A 20,252-nucleotide genomic window follows, 5' to 3' on the forward strand; every position below is an offset into this window, starting at 1 on the left:
GATTTAGTTGGGAAGCCATCAGTTCTGCTTTTTCCATTCCTGACAGTTTCTTCGGAAAGGAACTGCTGATTTAACAATGCTAAAAATAAAAAATAAATGTCTGTTTCATAGTTTCTACTGTCCTGGAAGACAGTGCTGGGTTGTGCTGTTCCGCCTGTAAATTAGAACACTTTCATGCTGCCTGATGGGAATGCAGGTACAGTTAGACTTACTCAGAAACCTTGGAAACCCTCTCACTGTGACACTATTGCTCTTGTGAGAACTCGTGTTGCCATGGTTTCCATCAGGGAATGTTTTACTACAGTAATGTTTAAGCTTTGGCAACATATAGAGCCAGAACTCACATCATGGGAACAAAAAGAGTTTTAATTAATGTATATGAAATGAACACGAACATCACTCACGTAGTGAAAGAGGCTGATTTACCAGTATGTATAATCATATTTTCATTAACCAGCTTACTCAACGCTTTAGTTCTACATTTCAGTGAGTATGTATTTAAAAACAGGCAGGGGGTGAATAGGTTGACAGCTATTTTTTACAGTCTCTGGTTGACAGTCATTAAGCCTGTCATTAAACTTTTTGCTCATCATAAGTACTTCTCTAAGCTGCCGTGGCCTTAAGAATGCATGAGCTATAGGACTTACTTGAGTTAAGTTTCCAACATCCTATCACGCACCCAGAGTTAAAAAAGAACACTGAACTACAAGTATAAATTGGACATTGAAATCCTTAGTATGAGAGTCAGCAGCTGGAAAAACACCACACATGCAACAGGCATTCTCTTACAATACCAAACGAGAACAGGAATCATTAGCTAATCAGCATTTGCTAATTCAGGCAGGCCGAGAGATGTTATTGGATCAGTGTGAATGGTGAGCAAGTGTAAGTGTTTTGCACAATCATTGGTTCCGTGTTTACTTTGGAAACACTCCAAGCTTGTCTCCGTCAGGTAGGCGGAGCCTCCGGTTGGGTCCACAGAAGCAGCGTCCTGCTGTATGGAGGGAGGAAGAGAGCGCACGGCCACACCCCTCACTCCTTGGACAGTGTGACGTACAGCCCGCTGCAGCAGCGTGAGACGGACTCGCACAACGGGCCGAGGAAAATGTTAATCACGCTGAACCACAGAGTGCGAACCCACGGCAAACAGGAATGAAACACCTGCACACAGGGCATCACACACCTGAGAGGGGGGGACAGAGAGAGAGAGAGAGAGGGGTGTGGAGGAAAGTGAGTGTGGGTTAGTATTAATGTCATTATAATCCAGTAAAAATACACAATTTGAGGCAGGTAGAAGAATGCTAACAGAAGCACTTAAATTTGGTTTATATATTTTTTAATTATCTGAAAAACCTGACATTACGAATGTTAGTACTGCATAATTATATTATATGATTTATTTCTATGTATATAAATGTAAAGTATAAGGAACAGTGACATGCTGCTATAAGTCATTTAGTGTACTGTAAGAAAGCAGTAGACGTGTGGTGGGGTACCAGATGTGCAGGCAGGCGAGCCAGGCGAACAGGCAGCCGGAGAGGAGGGAGACGGGCACAGCCAGCAGCAGGGTCAGGCAGCGGTAGCTCCAGATACGCGCTGACTCGAACCCGATGCCGCTGTACACCCACACGCGGTCGCAGCTGTGTGGGGAGGCAGGCTCTGCCAGGACATCGCTGAATTCCACCTGAGAGATGCACACAGATTCAGGGGCAGGTGAGGTGCGAGTGAGATCTCTTTTATCTGCTATTCTCTCAGAATAAAATGCCTCTCATGTTTCTCAGAGCTTTCTCATCAGTATTATGTCACTGAAATTTATTTAGTATCTCTGCAATGAACAACCTCCCAACACACACAGACATACACACACACACACACACACACACACCTCCAGGGGTTGGTTAATATCATACACACTATTTGATTTCCAGAATGTTTCATTTAAAAAAGGACATGTACATTTGTCCTTTTTCCATTGTCCCATCCATGTCACTTTAATCTCAGAAGGAATGAAACACACCTACTTGTTTAATTTCTCTCTCTAATTTCTCTCTCTCACACACACGCATTCATGCGTGCACACACATACACATGCACACACACACACACACACACACACACACACACACACACAGACCTTTAGGTGCTGGTTAACGCCGTATGGGTCCCGGGACTCCAGCTGGGACAGGGACGGGTAGGGGGAGGGAGTGGAGAACTCTGGTGGTGGGGGCGGAGTTTGTTGCAGCTTCTCCAGTGCCTCCTCATCTTCATCATCATCATCATCCAGCTTACAGTCAACCAGGTACTCATCTGACATCATAGTTATGGCTGAGAACAACATAACAAGAATACATAGTGTACTTGTGCTCTTGCAATTGATGTCCGTCAAATGCAAAAAAAAGTCTCAAAGGTAGCTACACAATGAATGTATTCCAGGCACTGAAATCTACAGTACTATAATTACCAGAAATAACATTCTCCCACTTAAGACAAACCATAAGATCGTTTGGAAATGCCTTTATTTTTATTTTTGAGGTTTACTAGAATAGTAGTAAACCTTATGACATAACTGTAGGCCAAAATCAAGAGACCTCTCCACATGTACTGGAAGGAGTAGTTACAAGGCACTCTACTCTGAGGTTTGTAAAAATCTATGTTGGAACACCTTAAAAACAAGAATGTGGTCTTCACATTTAGGACAACCAAAGACCTTTCCTAATGTAGAAAGATCTTACAAAGAAAAATCTTGATCTTGAGGAGAAATAAAATGTAAAAGCCTGTCTCTAGCACAACGTCAGCTGTCACAAACACAACTCAGTGTTCTGGAGCAGCTCAGAACAGCACAAATGCATGAAATGATATGTGGACCAAGAGAGATTGGATACTATGAAGCACTTTAGGGCCAAATCTGTGTTCGGTATAACCATTGTGATTCATAGAGAGCTATAGGCTACTTTCAAACCACCTGCTGCATCCAACTGTTCAAGGTGCAAAATAAGGTCCTGTGAAATTGTAGCAGCAGTGATGAGGCCTGGACCATTGCTCCAGAAGATTTCCCACTGTATCTTCCTAGCCACTAGCTAATCACTTTAAAAAAATTCTACATGTCGTCATTCTAAGTGAGCTTTGTGTAATTTCAATGGGAGGTTAAGGGTGGAATCCTTTAACTCAAGTTTGCAGGGTCACAAATATCTTTTTAACAGGAGTGATCATACGTTGTTATATTAATTAGTATCATATTAGTTCTTGAATATCTGGCTACAGTATCATTCCTTGCAAGAAAAACATTGATAAAAAAAAAACTAAACTAGCTGTGCCAGTGCCTTGGAATAAGTATAGCTTGCTACCATGACAGTAGAATAATAACAGAGTGTAATTGATGTTTAATGAGAGTAGGTAGTGTTGCCAGTTATCCCAAAGTATTCCTGAAATTCCCCATCTTCAATTGACTCCTATACAAAATTTTCAAAACTCCTCCTTTTAAAATCCCCCGACTGTCATTAACTCCTATCCTTACCCATGGCATTATTTTTCAAAGCCTAGTGTGGTCTGTCACCATGAGTAAGTAGCAGACAGAGGAGGGTAAAATTGCATGCATTTTATGATTTTCATATGCTGTGCTGTAATAGTGTATAGCTTGGTATTTAAGCAAAGATATTTCTCCCAATGGTTATTGTTGGCTATAAAGCCAGACATTGTTCTGCACACTGCCTTCATTTTGGTTTGCTATCCTATAGACTGTGGTTACAAGCAGGAAAGTTTGTTAATCATTACTTGTTAATCTCTTGGTATGTTCAAAACATTAGTTATAATCTCAAGCCTTGAAAGCCAGATTTTAGAATATCCAATAGCTCGTTACCAGACGAGGTGATTCCACCTGCGTGGCCAGACCATGGGTCAGGAAGCCACTCCCACTTACCTTCTGGAGAGCAATGGCATCCGAATCCTCAGGGCTGTGCTGGAAGAACAGGAAAATGGAAACTCGCTCCAGCGGCAATCAGGGATTCGTACGTTAGTGACGGCAACGGCGGTGCGTCCCGTTCGGGTCCTGCCCTCTATGCCTGCCCGGCCCACCTCCCCGTGCCTGTTCCAGGGTCCCCTTACCCTATAGCTTCACCCCACAGGTATTTTATGAAGCTATGAGGTTTCACACACCTTTGGGTCAGTCGCAAACTGTATGAAGTGACATAGGGAATTAATAGCCTGACGTTCACCGTTCTGTGCCCTGTGTGAGACTGTTTCTCTGTGTGGTGAGGGGTGTCTGTGAGAGGCAGAATTAGTCGGGTGAGGTTGGGGTTATTTTTGGGCCAGGAATGAGGGGTGGGGAATGAGGGGATCTCAGCTTACATGACGATAGCTCTTGTGTCTCATATTTAGGTAGATGGACACAGATACTGTACACCCACCTCATGTAATATGGACATAATCCCTGTCCAGCCACATACTGACAGCACTGACCTTTTATGTCTAAAAATGGAACTCAGAACAACAGAAAGCTGGACGGTCGCAAGTTCTTCTCAACCGACCGTGCTGCCACGAGTCCTGTTGCGTGGGTTAGTCAGCTCTGCTGCAAATGCAGCACTCTGCACTGCACGCCATCATCCACCAACAGACACCAAGTCAGAATCTATATCATTTATTATCATTATATTTCTTAAACAACAATAACTTGAGTGACAGACATCACAGAATGAGGAGAGAAAAAGTGTGCGTGAGCTGGATCGCACATACGCTAGTGAATCTTGGCTGTGGGTTGTGAACAAAGTTAGGAAACAATTTGTGTGTTGTGGCTCAGAAAATGTGGAAGTAGAATCTTCCCCTCAACTCTTGTTTTCACAGTGTATAGATTTCCCACTTTTGTCTCGCTTGCTCTCAGAGCGCTATGCTCGACCCTCGATCTGGGCCCTGCATCCCTCAGCAACGCTGTGGCCCGAGCACGCTATAGTGTGGAGCGAATGCACACTACCCTAGCCTAGCTTAGCCTAGCCCAGCCCAGCAGGAACACGGGTGCAGAGAATGCACACTACCCTAGCCTAGCTTAGCCTAGCCCAGCCCAGCAGGAACACAGGTGCAGAGAATGCACACTACCCTAGCCTAGCTTAGCCTAGCCTAGCCTAGCCCAGCCCAGCCCAGCAGGAACATGGGTGCAGAGAACGTGCATGTGTCGTTGTCAATCTGCTCGCCACCACACCAGGGAGTTAAACACTGATGTGCAAGTAACACCAAATCTGAGGTGTTCCCATAAAACCTTTCGCCCCAAAACAAAGGGCTAATCTTCCCTCTGTTCCTGTGAATGAAATGACATGAAATTGAGCCATTTGGCTTCTCTGTGACCCTTATTTTACTCTGAACAATACATTTTTAACAATAAATGTAATTTAATTTGCACTGCACTATAGTCACAGATTAATTTTAAAAAGTCAGGGAGTAAACTGAATTATAATAAATGTATAATAATATAATAAAACAAAATAAAACATTCTATTAAACCAATAAACATTTAAGTAGCTATATGGAAAATTTTTGGAGGCCAGCACAGTAAAGTTGAGGACTGGCAGCCGTCTTAGGACCCTCAGTCCATCATGTGGTTCAGTGTTTGTCACTGATCGACAGCGAACACTATATTCATTTTCATAATGTGTGCAAGTGGCACAAATTAACTGCCTAATGATGCCCACATCTTCGACCTTAAAATTATTTTACACACCTCAAACAGGATAGTACACAGCATTTTTTGGCAGAATATCTAATGAAAAGGTATTTTAATAGTGAGGACCGACACAGACAGAGCAAGCTGTGTAAATCATCTTCTTTTACAGGGCTCCCATACGGCCAATCTCTGCAATCAGAGTCACTGTTTGTCAAGACTACCTCACTCTGGGAATTTACATTTACTTTGGAACAAAGGAGGCAACATGAAAGAAGATGGAAGGATGATGAAGAGTTTGCCGTTAAAAAAAGTGGCCAAGCCCCGTAAAGGGCCCATGGCAACGCCTCCATTTTGGCTCAAATACACCTTCCTGTGCCACCTCTCTCTGAAAAAAACTTCACAAATTCCCTAATATCACAGGTATTTGAGGAACGAAATGGCAGTAAAACAGATTGCACAAAAACTCCTGTGTTTGGGCACCCAATAACAGGGTGTTTTCAGCAGGGTGTTTATAAGGTACCCTAAATAAATTCATTTAAAAAACAAACAAAAACAATAGGGTGGCTATGTTCCCCTTGTGCTTGGCCAGTAATAAACATTTGAATCCATCCTAGGAAAGTTCAAGTGCTCTCTGTTAGTCCGGAGACATTAAGCCTGCAACAGGGTACAGATGTGCTCGGTACCTGCCCCTGAAATGTACCCAATTTGCCTTGTTCCTATTGGCCAGTCCCAAATTCTCATGGCGAACAAAGGCAAACCACACATTTCCTTTAAATGTCCACAAAACTGGGGGGAGAAAGTTCCTAAACATGCACAGAACCTGGTCCGATTAGTTTTTGGCACCATATGAAGCACTGCACATATAACACAAATCATCAGTTAAATCACTTAAATGTCACGCATGATTTCAATTTACAATGAAAGCAATATCCAGGATAAAGAAAAAAAACACACTATCAGCTGTCTACATCACAGTGGAGCAGCATCGCGACTTCTCACTGTTTCCCAGCATTCCCTCCACATTACAGTCACATGGTGAGAATGCTACAGCACGGTCCAACCTGGAACCATAATTGTAACAATAACTAGATTATAAAAACCACTCCCATTCACATTAATAAAGGTGCGTACGGTACAATGATTGCAATAATAATAAAAAACAAAAACAATTCAGTCATTTTCAAAACACATTTCTAATGACAAAATGAAATCACTGCTGTGCACTGCCTCTGCCCATAGAAGCATGTGTGTGTTGGCTCACAGCTATGCACATCGATAAAGCCGGTTTGAACAACAGCAAGTGATTTCTAGTTTAGTTATAATTACAGTTATTGTTACACCATTCCATGGAAACAGGCCTGTAAGTCATGGATAGGTTGGTTCCAGTCCTTGGGAATTCAGTTGCCTTCTGCTCTTAGTAACTCCTGACATTTTGAGTTTTAAAACACTGAGAAGGAAAAGATGGCAGACACCACCTCTCTGTTAAAACAATGAGGAAATATCTTTCACCCCTCCCTTCTCTCACGCTCTCTCTTCTATATATACAATCACAGAGGATACCTTCTCATAAAAGGGCCACCTCTACCTCTCATTGATAAATCTTTGACGGGAGCCGGTCTCTATGGAGACACATCCTAGTGCGAGTGTATCACGATGGTGGAGACTGCACTGACTGGCACTGCATTGTACAGATCATGGAGTGAAATATAAAACAAGGAGACACTACAACTCTTGAAAAAGTCTGGAAGAAGAGATAAAATAAAATCTGCTTTTTTTTACAGCCCTACAGCTCAGAAATACCAGTGACTGGTCATTGTTAATTCCCTGTTTAAAGAACTCTTCCTCCGTTATCCAGTCTTCCCCTCCTCTTCTTCGTCTCTCCCTGCCCCGGTCAGTCCTGCGGTTTGGCCGGCTTGAACAGGTCCCTCCCCCTGAGGCCAAACCCGCCCTTTTTCTGGGAGGAGCGGGGCGCGGAAGGGGGCGGGGAAGATGCCACTGCAGGGGCAGGGGTGGCGGTGTCGGGGGGGGGCTGCCGAGCGAGAAGCTCCTTGAAGACAGAGTTCATCTGCCGGCTAACCTCCTGAGAGAGGCAGAGAGATTAAACACCACAGTGACAAAGACAACATCATTTTACATAATGTCTACATCTTGTACCCAACACCACTTTTTCTATATTCCATTTACCAACACAGCATCCTGATAAGAGTAGAATATGGACCACAGACTGGGTGTATTTTTTATATTTTTAATCCCAGAAGACCCCATTCTGATTTTCCTGTGTTTACACAGCAGTTTATAGAACAACATAATACTAAACAAATGAGAACAATTGAATTGCTACTATGAAATATTCAAATCCTAGTATTTCTGACTCAAATATGCATCAAATCCTTCTTCCATAGGAAGTTTTCTTTGTGGAAACTTTACAGTGACTGCATCACTGTAACATCCCTCGGCCGCTGTACACTATGCTCCAGTCACTGTAATACCACTCAGCTGCGATGATCAGTGCTTCAGTCACTGTAATACCGCTAACACTTTAGGCTTCTCACCTTGTCAATCTGAACTGTCTGTCTGTCCGGTTGGCCCATCTGTCTCACACTCTCCAGAGTGTTCCTCCTCTCCTGGAGTCTGAGAGGGAAAATTACATTTTAACAACAAGTTATTCAACAGTTGTTTAAGAGCACAGTTAAAATGAACCAGAGTGGTGAAATTAAAAACATTACACAAAAAGAGTGAGTGACTGCGCAGCCAAGCTGCTGGTTGTATTTGCCAACATGTGCTCTCCAGAGTTCGAGGAGGGTGTTGCACCAGAGCAAAATCAATGATTGGGCCTCCACACCGAGTAAGACCAAAAATGTATTAATGTAATGGATAATAAAATAAATTTACAAATCGGAGACATGTGAAGGCCAGTAAATGCACTAAACTTCACTCTGTGGTACTGAGTATCGGTACTAAACATCGACGTTGCGGTGCTCGGTTGCAGGGGGGATTGTGGGGGTGGGGTGAGAGGCGGGCGAGCGCGCACCCTGCGTGCTGGCGGCCCAGGCCGGGCGAGTGGGGCAGAATGAGCCGGCTCTCGGGCAGGTGCTGGGGCAGTTTGCGCACAGGGCTGCAGCTACCGCCCCCTTTCTGTCTGCTGGGGAGAGATGCACTGTCACTGTTCACCCGCAGCCTGAGAGTAAGGGAGAGAAAGACACACACATTTATACACCCACGTTTAGTGTTAATGCATGTGTTGATTTACAGTTATTGTTGTTCAGAATTTACATTATCACTATCCAGGGGTCCCCCTGTTATTACACATATGTAATTATTCACTTGTATTAACACGCTGAAACTAACTGATTTCTGTAGACTTTGGTAATATCTGAAAATGTAGGAACTTGAATTTGAGAAAGACACACTATCATTGTTCACCCTCAGCTTGAGAAAGAAAAGAGTGTAGTGTGGTCGTGTGTGTAATGAGTGTAACATGACTGAGTGTGTAATGAGTGTAACATGATTGAGTGTGTAATGAGTGTAACATGACTGAGTGTGTAATGAGTGTAACATGGCTGAGTGTGTAATGAATGTAACATGACTGAGTGTGTAATGAGTGTAACATGACTGAGTGTGTAATGAGTGTAACATGATTGAGTGTGTAATGAGTGTAACATGATTGAGTGTGTAATGAGTGTAACATGACTGAGTGTGTAATGAGTGTAACGTGATTGTGTGTGTAATGAGTGTAACATGACTGAGTGTGTAATGAGGGTAACATGACTGAGTGTGTAATGAGTGTAACATGATTGAGTGTGTAATGAGTGTAACATGATTGAGTGTGTAATGAGTGTAACGTGACTGAGTGTGTAATGAGTGTAACATGACTGAGTGTGTAATGAGTGTAACATGATTGAGTGTGTAATGAGTGTAACATGACTGAGTGTGTAATGAGTGTAACATGACTGAGTGTGTAATGAGTGTAACGTGATTGAGTGTGTAATGAGTGTAACGTGATTGAGTGTGTAATGAGTGTAACGTGATTGTGTGTGTAATGAGTGTAACGTGATTGTGTGTGTAATGAGTGTAACATGATTGAGTGTGTAATGAGTGTAACGTGATTGAGTGTGTAATGAGTGTAACATGACTGAGTGTGTAATGAGTGTAACGTGATTGAGTGTGTAATGAGTGTAACGTGATTGAGTGTGTAATGAGTGTAACGTGATTGTGTGTGTAATGAGTGTAACATGGCTGAGTGTGTAATGAGTGTAACATGATTGAGTGTGTAATGAGTGTAACGTGATTGTGTGTGTAATGAGTGTAACATGACTGAGTGTGTAATGAGTGTAACGTGATTGAGTGTGTAATGAGTGTAACGTGATTGTGTGTGTAATGAGTGTAACGTGATTGAGTGTGTAATGAGTGTAACATGACTGAGTGTGTAATGAGTGTAACATGACTGAGTGTGTAATGAGTGTAACATGACTGAGTGTTTAATGAGTGTAACATGACTGAGTGTGTAATGAGTGTAACATGACTGAGTGTGTAATGAGTGTAACATGACTGAGTGTTTAATGAGTGTAACATGACTGAGTGTGTAATGAGTGTAACATGACTGAGTGTGTAATGAGTGTAACATGACTGTGTGTGTAATGAGTGTAACGTGACTGAGTGTGTAATGAGTGTAACATGGCTGAGTGTGTAATGAGTGTAACATGACTGAGTGTGTAATGAGTGTAACATGACTGAGTGTGTAATGAGTGTAACATGACTGAGTGTGTAATGAGTGTAACATGGTACCGGGTGCCTTGTTCAGCCAGCTGCTTCTCCTCACTCAGATTCCCTGTGCTGCCGCCTCGGCTGTCCTCTCTCCTTCCTCGTTCTGGCTGGTGACCCCCCCTGAATGAGAGAAAGAGAGACAGAGGTTATGGGATGTTTGTTCATTTTTTGAACATTTTTTGAAAATTTAATCTTCTCAGGTATTAAACTTTGCACATACATGCAAGTTATTTACATTTTCATAGGATCAAAGCACTCTGTACCACAAAGAGACAGGCCATTTGCATGCATCTGCAAACAACTCAGATAAATAGAGTCCAATACGCCGATATACTGTATTCTGAATAAAAGACTTTTCATTGAAATAAACAATGATTTATTTTTATTTTCTTTCCCCAAAGCGGTGTAATGGGAGGATTATAAACTCACCCATCAGATACACTGATGTACTTGTGAGGGATGAGCCCTTTGACTCCACCCACTTCACCTTTCCACCAATCGGGAGACGCCTTGCAGTGCAGCAGTAGGTGGTCACCTTGCTTGAATGACAGCTCTGCTGTCGAGCGGGCGGCGTAATCAAACATGGCCACCGCATCGCAATCTACTTGAAAGACACAGACACGCACCAAACACCACTCAGTGCCCAGTTCATTCTGCTTGACACCAAAGCACAGACATCAGACATCACTGACAGCTCAGAATGACAAAATTCAACCATTTTGTTGAAATTATCGACTTTCATACTGACAAAACAAAATTTACAAAAAGTTCCCGTCAGGTTGAGTCCCTGTATTGGCTTCCCGACAGGGAAATGAACACGTATGCATGGTTAAAGTTCCTGTGATAGATGTAAAAAACTACTTCTATACAAAATGGTCTTCTAATGTTGGATTTTTGATCTGTTCACGCTCACTGTCTTCGCTGTGCGGGTGTTCAGACTCTCCCTCCCCCTCCTCCGTGATTGGCTCACTGCAGGAACACATGACATCACAACAGTGAATTCATGGCTCATATGACAGGCCCCAGATAGCACCCCAAAGTGGTCCAATCCTGTGCCTCTCACCAGTACTCCTGTTCCAGCGTCATGCATTTCTCATATACGGGCCCCTGCAGCTCGAGTGGGCCAGGGAAGATGACCTCATGCTGGAGGATCATGGTCTTGACGAGAGCATTGATCTGGGGCTGTAGAGTGACGGCATCGCCAGTCTCCGCCCCCCTCAGCAGGCTGGGCCCGAAGCAAACCGCCAGGTTATACGGCTGCATCATGTTCTCATCACTGTACTGGGACACGCTGTACGCACATGCGTGCACACATACACACACATACACGCACGCACATGCGCACGCACACATACGCACACATACACACACACACACGCACGCACATGCGCACGCACACATACGCACACACACACACACACACGCGCACGCACATGCGCACGCACACATACGCACACATACGCACGCATACACACACACACACACACACGCACGCGCACGCACATGCGCACGCACACATACGCACACATACGCACGCATACACACACACACACGCACGCGCACGCACACATACGCACACATACGCACGCATACACACACACACACGCACGCGCACGCACATGCGCACGCACACATACACACACACACACGCACGCGCACGCACATGCGCACGCACACATACGCACACACACACATGACACACCACACACACACAGGACCACTACAACGCACATACATACACACATGCACGCGCACGCACATGCGCACGCACACATACGCACACACACAAACACATGTACACACACACACACAAGGACGCACATACACACACACACGCACGCACACGCACATGCGCACGCACACATACGCACGCATACACACACACGCACGCGCACGCACATGCGCACGCACACATATGCACGCATACACACACAAACACAAGGATGCACGTGCACACACATATGAACACACAAACACAAGAACACACACGCACACACACAAACACAAGTATGTTAGTGGACACCTAAAGTGTTCAATATGGTATAGAACAGAAACCATACAGACTAATATAGTTCACAGCCATTGTTGTACCAGGGTCTGCTGATTTTTTTTTCCACTTTAAATTCAGTAGCCAGTTTAGACACAAATGACCAAGTGAGGAGAGTTAATGGTTTATATCAGTTATAAATTATATAAGTTATACATAATAATAAAAAAACACAAGACACAGCAGAAATCCAGGCCAGGGTTAGGGACCCCTGATTTAGCAATATTACAGGTGTGAAATTAGTCTTAACATGAGTTTAACGGAATTTGATTCTGCAAATGCAGTTAAACACATTAACACTCTAATCTGTCTAACTCTGGTCAGTCATAGTGTGTTCCATCTCCAAGTGATCATGTAATGTGCACTGTAGCAGTATTGTGGACTGAAATTCTCTCTCTCGTGTTCTTGTGGAGTAAGTCTCTCTCTCTCTCTCTCTCTCTCTCTCTCTGCAGGTAAAGTTTTGTAGAGTAGCACTTGCTCCCATATCTACTAATTTTGAATATTGCTCCGAGAGAGAAGAGAGACAGGGAGGAGGAGGACAGTAAGAGAAGATGGGAGGATGGATATTACTCACTGGTGGAGGAAGGCAAAGAGGTATCGCATAACGATGACGATGGGCTGGGGGAAGGAGGAGATGACTGACTTTATGTGCGTTGCTCTCTCCGTCTCGCTCTCGATCTCTAAAGAGGTGGCACATATATGCACACGCACACAAACACACACACACGCACTGTAAGCCACAGAACGGCAGAATGGGCACACATAAACACAAACATAAACACAAACACAGACACACACACACATGCATACACGCACGTACGCACACACACAAACACACACAAACATACATTCACATAAGCGCACGCACACACGCACACACACACATACACAAACGTACATGGACACAAACACAGACCAGTAGACAAGGCAGAGCAGGAAGTGTCTTACGGATGCATTCCATGAGCTGGCTGAAGCTCTCCTCAGGGAAAAGCGGTTTCTCCAGGCCTCTGAAGTAGAGCTTCAGCACACCAGCCACCGAGTCAATGTCACAATCACTGTCCGTTAGGGGATCCTCCCCTGAACAATCGCAGCAACCAATCAGAGATCAATAGTCACTCAACCAGTCTATAAACTCAATTCAATACATCAATCACTTGATCAACAAATCAATCGACCAATCAATCAACCCTCGATCAAATGATCAATACATTGCTCAATAAACAAATAAATCAACCAATTAATCACCGAAGGCAGTAGTCATCCAGTCAGTCAACCCACCTACCAATCAATCAGCCATCAAACTTGCAATCAATTATTATTTCAACCATTCAAACAATCAGACAGCCAATCTGTCAAAAAATGGAACATTATGGAACATTAATGCACCAGGCTTAAGATTGCAAATGTAATCATGTAAAAAAAAATGGGTCTAAAAGAGACCGTGGAGATGCATATAGATAATGTGTTTTATTTGGGAACTGAAGGAGCTGAAGAAAGTTGTGCTAATTATTTACTTAGCAGATGATACCAAAGCAGTCAGCTTTCTGTCTTTTCATTTCCCATTTGGATGAAAAGTAAAAAAAAAATTTAAAAAAATATGAATTGAAAATGAGACAATAAAATGTATTCCTTTAGAAAATATATTAGCACACAACACCAACAAAGCAGACAGTGCAGGCAAGACTTTACCTCTCTCAAAGGCGTCTCTGATGTGGGCAACCACGCTTTGAGATCCCGGCACTCTGAATATCCCCTCATGGTGAAGACCTGTGTATCACACGCACACACACATACACACACAGTGTGCAGACTTGTCGGATATCTAGATTTTAAATTATCCTCTAAAAATATCACCTCTGTTGTTAAAAGCAGACACAAACTTCCATCTTTCTTAGAGGTATTCAATAGCTGAGCTGGATTATTGTACCAATGAAAATATTCAGGTTTGGTCTCATTATAAAGAGGTTAAAACCATGAATCTTTTGATAACATCATAGTGCTTACCCCTGTTTCCAACAACATAAGACAACTACAATACATAAAATTGCAAGCTTTCAGATAATGCAGCTGCTGCCATCTGAGGAATCTGAAACTTGCATCTGGGCCTGGCATTTCTTGGTGTTTGGTGTGCACAGGGTCTGACAGTTACACATTTAACTTGCTTCACCTGGTTTTTTCAGATTTTACTTCTGATTTCAACATGAAAGCTCAAACCAGCAGCAGCTGTAGCTCTCCAGGACCTGGGATGGGGACCCCTGGATCACACGGCTTGCACTGGGTTGCAGTGCCGTGCTGAGCCTCCACTCACCATGAAGGTTGATGAAGCGGATGCAGTTTTCCACCACCAGGGGGATGGGCTGGCCAGAGCTCTGTGAGAGATGGGTGGAGTCAACAGAGCATGACACAGCATGCAAATCCATGCCAACTGTTATCTACTCCCCCACACATGAAAATGTCAATCCTTTGCAAAGTGTGTTTTTGGAGACATTGGTGCAACTGAAAAATTATTATCTTATCCATGCATCACATTTATTTCAGCTATTTTGTGTATATTGAAAAATAAACAAGTTGCAAAGATAGTACTCAACTCAATGAATTATTGTACTTAATTGACTAAACTAAGTCATCTTAACCATTTGACAAATGTAGCCAGAAAGTATAGCAAGTTCCCAGGATCTCGATTTAGAAAAAATCTATACAAGTGATATAACTTTGTACTGTCACACAGATGCAGAGAAGCACAGACACACAGACGCACAGACACACGGACATACAGAAGTACTGAAGCACAGTAGCATAGATGGACAGAAGCCCTGAAGCACAGAGGCACTGACACACAGAAGCACAGAAACACAGACACAGACACAGATGAACAGACACCCAGATTCACAGACACACACAAGCACAGAAACACACAAGCAACGACACACAGGCGCACAGAAGCACAGACGCACAGAGACAGACACACAGACAGAGCTCTACCTGTGTCCTAGACATTTTCCTCCTCCTCCTTGTAGCCACACGCAGGCAAGCAGAGGGGCGGAAACAAGGCCAGACAGGAGGAAGCAGAGGAAGAGAGGAGGAAGACGGACGGACGGACAGGGCAAAAGATAGGGTGAGACAGACCCACAGTCAGACGTCCACGGAGAGAAAGAGACACAGACACAGAAGAGAGACCTGGTTAGATATGAAGCCGCAGTACCAGTCTCCAGCATCGTACCAAAATGGACGATATCACGGTGGCCGTCCACGGTGGCAGGGGTCCCTAGCTCCACTGCATATGTGCATCATAACCTGTATCATAGCCTTCATCACGCAGTGTCAAAGGGAGGGAACCACTTTCCAGGATTCAGCCAACCAATTAAGCCAAAATTTCAGTATCAAGTAAAAGAAAGTGTTCCTTTTTTCTTCAAGAACAGGAACAAGTGTTACTAACTAATTTAGTCAATTATTGGACTTGCCAAACTGTCCGTGAACGAAAGTGACTATTTTATACCTTGGGGGCCACAGAGTACTATCAGGGAATCAATGATTTCACATCCCACAGTACACTCAGTACTGCAGGAGAGAGCTAGCGCTGATCATCATCGCACATCATTGGAAGTGGTGCCAATTTAATAATTTAATTATTTAATAAACAGTAAACAGCCATAAAAACAATATTGGCACTGTACAGTAACCGTGCAGAGATGACATGCATCCAGTCTAATGGTCACTGTATCAGGTAATTTCCCTCACAGGCCAGGACGTGGGCGAGGTTTTTGCACACAGCTTTGGTACCGTACGAAGCAGGGGGGCGGTACAGCGTGCCACACCCTCCCGAAGGAGAGAGAGGGGAAGGGAGAGAGAGAGAGAGAGAGGGAGGGAGAGAGAGAGAGGGAGAGTGAGAGAGAGAGAGAGAGAGGGAGAGAGAGAGTTTGGCAAGCAGAGGAGCAGGTCAGGGCAGCACTGCGGTACATGGTGGGAGCGGCGCTTGGCAGATGGTTCCGCCGTTTGGTAGCAAGTTGCCACCGGAACATTCCAGCAGGGCGGGACAGAAAAATGCAGCAGCAAGACTGACTCAGACTGAGAGACTATGCCTTCACTGCGGAACACGGCGGGGCACTATCTGGCAGGGTGGCAGTATGCGGTATACTGTGGCAGCCATGTTTATCACAGAAATATGACAGGATCTGGTGATTAGCTGCCTCAAGCTATAGCCACACAAGTAATGCAGCAGGGGCGCTCTGAGCCCCCACAAGTTCACTGCCTCCCCCCCCCCCAAACAGGTGCAGCTGGAGACAGTGGCATACCTGTGTGGGTAGGGGAAGGTGGCAAAGGGTACAGACAAACACACAGGAAAGTTTGAGGCAGACAGTAGCAGCAGTTAGAGCCATTGTGGGCCTGGTTTGGGCCTGTACCTGGATGAAGGAGAGCATGTCTCCAGTGAAGAGTTTGTGGTGGTACTGGGAGCAGGGCCGAGACTTCCGCACACGCACCGACCTGCTGGAGTGTGTTCTGGGAATATACAGGAGTGTGCACTATAACACTGCATACGCACACACACACGCACACATGCACGTACATACACGCGCGCGCACATGCACGCACACACGCACGCGCGCACACATGCTTGCACACAAACGTGTGCACCATCCTGCTGAAGTGTGTTCTGGGAACATACAGGAGTGTGCACTATAACACTGCATACACACACACACACACACACACGCACGTACACACACGCGCGCGCACATGCACGCACACACACGCACGCACGCACACACGCTCGCACACAAACGTGTGCACCATCCTGCTGAAGTGTGTTCTGGGAACATACAGGAGTGTGTGCTATAACACTACATACGTACACACACACACACGCGCACGTGCACACACGTGCACACACACGCACCATCCTGGTGTGTGCTGGGAACATACAGAACTTTGTGCTGTAACACTGTGCGCACACACACACAGTACAGGTTGTGTACAGCACACGTATGAATTGTGAGAGGAGGTACCGGCCAATGTTCAGTCCTACCACCCTGACAGTAACGCAATTCCTCAGTGTATTTAAACACATTTCACTCGTCTCAAAAGAAATACATATCACACTCTTCAAAAATAAACACCACTCATTACAAAATGCGCATTACAAAATAGTCCAGTTGCTTATAAAAGTACAAGTTTATAAAAGTACAACATTATGCACTCCTTAAAATTAAGAACTGAGTTTTGTGACACAAAAATGAAATTGGAAGACACTTAGCCTTGACAGAACACTACAGGGTGTCTCACTCAGACACAAGCACCCGTGCCTATTCAAACTGCCAAACACGAATTACCACAGTCGACCCGCACACTATAGCGCCGAAGAGCCGTGCAGAGTCAGCCCAATCATGAATGGCTCGATTACAGGAACACCCAAACGGTCAGAACAGCATTCTGAAATTCAGCACATCTACATGCAGAATATCCATCACTGCGTCAGCCCAGGACATGAACACCCCAAGGGCCTCCATCTGTACATTACCTGGCAGGCTGCTCCTCACACTGACAGCGCGGCGGGCTCTATCTTGGACTTGGCGCAACGTGGCGGTAACCCAAGCGCACGTGCCTTTGCTGGTTTCAGACAGACGCAGTCGCCATTTTCCCGTCCAGCGACTACGCTGTTAAAATAGCGAATGACCTTGCACCAATGTGGGCGGGTTGGCCTTCAAGGGGTAATAAACACTAAATCATGTTTAAGTTCTGAAGCCAAGCACTCCGTCTGAATTTAATACATCGCATTAGTCCTAATGTGAAGAAAAACAAAAAGCTAAATAAGCCAAGCCAAACCACTTATATTAACAATCTATCAAAGGGCAACACGCAGGTGGCTTTAAAGAGAATGGAAGATGACACTCTAATTGGTTTAGCGCACGTTATGCCCAAGACACTCTTATTTATTAATTAAGCTACTAAGTCCAGGCATTTTGAACCTTGTGCCTTACTCTGCACTTGAACTATCCACCATGAAACTAGCAAAAGTGGGTCTGGCCACACCTTAAATGCACTTGTGCTTTGCACTTAAGACCATGCACTAAGACCTTTACAATAGAGTCATGTGTGTGGAAATATTATCAGTGTGGAATTGGAGTGAAACACTGAGCAATCAAATACAAGCCATACCATACAGCAGCGCAATGCTGGCCAATAAGCCAATCAGATATATCCATATTGTACCACTACAGAATATGGACCAGGCAGATAGATGGGTAGATAGATAGATAGATAGAGAGAGAGAGAGAGAGAGAGAGAGATTATAAAAGTCCTTTTTATTTACCTGGAGGGATCACTGTCAATTGCTTCAGCTAGTGGAGAGAAAGAAGCAAAGAGAAAGGGAGGAATGAAAAAAGACATAAATAGATTGTAATCAAAACCATAGTCGTTATTTATTTAAATGTGCAACTACAGCAAAATAAAAACTTTGGAAAAAGTTGTGCAATATTAGAGCAACATACTGCATAGTCATGTTCACTGTAAAAAGCTTTGTAATGTACTTGACACCGTCTTTGATAAACTATTTACTTATAACACAGACTCCATATTTGATTCACGAAATTACCAATTATAATGATGGCATTGGTCCAATATTGTTCTACATTAATCATAGTAGAGTACTTTTCACCATTGCAGTTGCTTGTTATGGTGTCGCCTGCTGGAGTGTCGTGAACTATTGATGCTAATTACGGGCGCCGGCTGCAGAGCTGTGTAACAGTGACGTGCGCTAGTGACATGCCGTAGTAATGTGTGTTACTGAGCTGGGCTGCACTGTGCGCTGTACCTTTTTGTATGGCCTCCTTCAGCAGGTCGTGTTTGGCCTGCAGCTTAGACATGAGAGAGCTGCCGCTGAGCTGCTCCTTCACTTTCTGAGAGAGGAAAACAAGAATGAATGGAGCTGTTATCATTTATACATAATATATTATATATTACAAATATAATTACAGTTAAAATCATCTTCATCTTCATCCCTACCCTCAGGATGATGTAATAATTACTGTGGCCTATTGGTGCCCCTATCATTCTGATTCTTCTTATATGTTTGTGTGTCTCCAGGGGCAGAGGAGCTCTGAGTTCTGAGCTGAACTGCCAGATGAAATACAGGCAAAACAATAACTGTCGTTGCCCAAAGCCCCATCCTCCCCAAAGGATTGTGATGCATGTTGAATGTTGTTGGGAGTTGTTTATGTGTTTGTTAAGTTCTGTTTTTCTGAAAAAAAGCAGTATTCCTCACAGTGAAGTAGTAGCCTTCTGTCTCCTGCTGATTGGCCCGCCGTTTGAGCATGCTCAGCTTGCTGCTGGGGGCGTCACCCTCCTGTGGTTGGCCTACGGTGTTGTCAGGGGGGAGGTTGCAGTCATCATCAGAGATGTTCTCCAGGAGGGCAGCATGAGTGGCTCGCAGGGTTTTACTGACCTGTGGGCAGGTGGGGGAGGGCAGGGAAACAGTACAGGGGAATTATCTTTATGAATTTTCACTGTATCTTTAAGGAAACTGAAATTTAGGCTCAACTTGGTTCTGCCTGTATCAGCAGACAGATCAACACCTCTTACACTGAAAGATACAGGGGCAGGTGTGTCTCTGTCCACAAGAAAAAAAATTATTTGCATGAGAAGAAGAATAAAATAAGAGTGATTCAGGCATTAGTAATTGCACTTTGGCATTAATGAAAGGCATAGCTGCATGTGTACACATGCCTAATGGAAGATAACAGCCCAGCGCTGCCTCAGTCTCTCTAATAACCTGCTGATTCAGTATGTATTGCTCCTGCT

At 44.2% G+C, this 20,252-nt stretch overlaps 2 protein-coding genes across 7 annotated transcripts in view; both read right to left on the minus strand.

Annotated features, from left to right (window-relative positions):
• Nucleotides 1–348: 348 nt before the first annotated feature.
• cav4b (caveolin 4b) lies at nucleotides 349–4,271 on the minus strand. The gene is made up of 4 exons (XM_064306487.1): nucleotides 3,917–4,271; nucleotides 2,135–2,325; nucleotides 1,497–1,684; nucleotides 349–1,183 (listed from the first exon to the last, which is right to left on the minus strand). The coding sequence occupies exons 2-4, from the start codon at nucleotides 2,315–2,317 to the stop codon at nucleotides 1,033–1,035; spliced, it is 522 nt and encodes a 173-aa protein (XP_064162557.1). The 5' UTR covers nucleotides 2,318–2,325; nucleotides 3,917–4,271; the 3' UTR covers nucleotides 349–1,032.
• Nucleotides 4,272–4,617: 346 nt separating this feature from the next.
• Nucleotides 4,618–20,252, minus strand: part of arhgap4b (Rho GTPase activating protein 4b) — a 29,577-nt gene continuing 13,942 nt past the window's right edge. The window contains exons 10-25 of one of the 6 annotated variants that reach the window (XR_010325140.1): nucleotides 19,717–19,896; nucleotides 19,267–19,351; nucleotides 18,766–18,793; nucleotides 16,859–16,955; nucleotides 14,767–14,827; nucleotides 14,148–14,225; nucleotides 13,407–13,535; nucleotides 13,033–13,138; nucleotides 11,475–11,702; nucleotides 11,325–11,380; nucleotides 10,841–11,015; nucleotides 10,433–10,531; nucleotides 8,679–8,825; nucleotides 8,200–8,278; nucleotides 5,092–7,727; nucleotides 4,618–4,969 (exon numbers count right to left, since the gene is read on the minus strand). Coding sequence is in view for 4 of the 6 variants with exons in the window: in XM_064306482.1 (XP_064162552.1) it covers nucleotides 7,539–7,727; nucleotides 8,200–8,278; nucleotides 8,679–8,825; nucleotides 10,433–10,531; nucleotides 10,841–11,015; nucleotides 11,325–11,380; nucleotides 11,475–11,702; nucleotides 13,033–13,138; nucleotides 13,407–13,535; nucleotides 14,148–14,225; nucleotides 14,767–14,827; nucleotides 16,859–16,955; nucleotides 18,766–18,793; nucleotides 19,267–19,351; nucleotides 19,717–19,896 (1,737 nt within the window). In the remaining 2 variants the exon portion in view is untranslated. Of the gene's footprint in view, nucleotides 7,728–8,199; nucleotides 8,279–8,678; nucleotides 8,826–10,432; nucleotides 10,532–10,840; nucleotides 11,016–11,324; nucleotides 11,381–11,474; nucleotides 11,703–13,032; nucleotides 13,139–13,406; nucleotides 13,536–14,147; nucleotides 14,226–14,766; nucleotides 14,828–15,440; nucleotides 15,469–16,858; nucleotides 16,956–18,765; nucleotides 18,794–19,266; nucleotides 19,352–19,716; nucleotides 19,897–20,252 lie in introns of all 6 variants that reach the window. The other 5 variants (XR_010325139.1, XM_064306485.1, XM_064306484.1 and 2 more) reach the window with 5 other exon arrangements.

Source organism: Anguilla rostrata, chromosome 13 (genome assembly GCF_018555375.3).
Source record: "Anguilla rostrata isolate EN2019 chromosome 13, ASM1855537v3, whole genome shotgun sequence".
Taxonomy (NCBI): Eukaryota; Metazoa; Chordata; class Actinopteri; order Anguilliformes; family Anguillidae; genus Anguilla; species Anguilla rostrata.

Bases quoted from the DNA above. Each gene is read 5' to 3' on its own strand.
- cav4b (XM_064306487.1), bottom strand. From the start codon at position 2,317: ATGATGTCAGATGAGTACCTGGTTGACTGTAAGCTGGATGATGATGAT. The intron at 1,685-2,134 runs GTCTGTGTGTGT...TGCATCTCTCAG, and splicing joins GCGTTAACCAGCACCTAAAG to GTGGAATTCAGCGATGTCCT. The intron at 1,184-1,496 runs GTACCCCACCAC...CCCCCCTCTCAG, and splicing joins CTCGCCTGCCTGCACATCTG to GTGTGTGATGCCCTGTGTGC.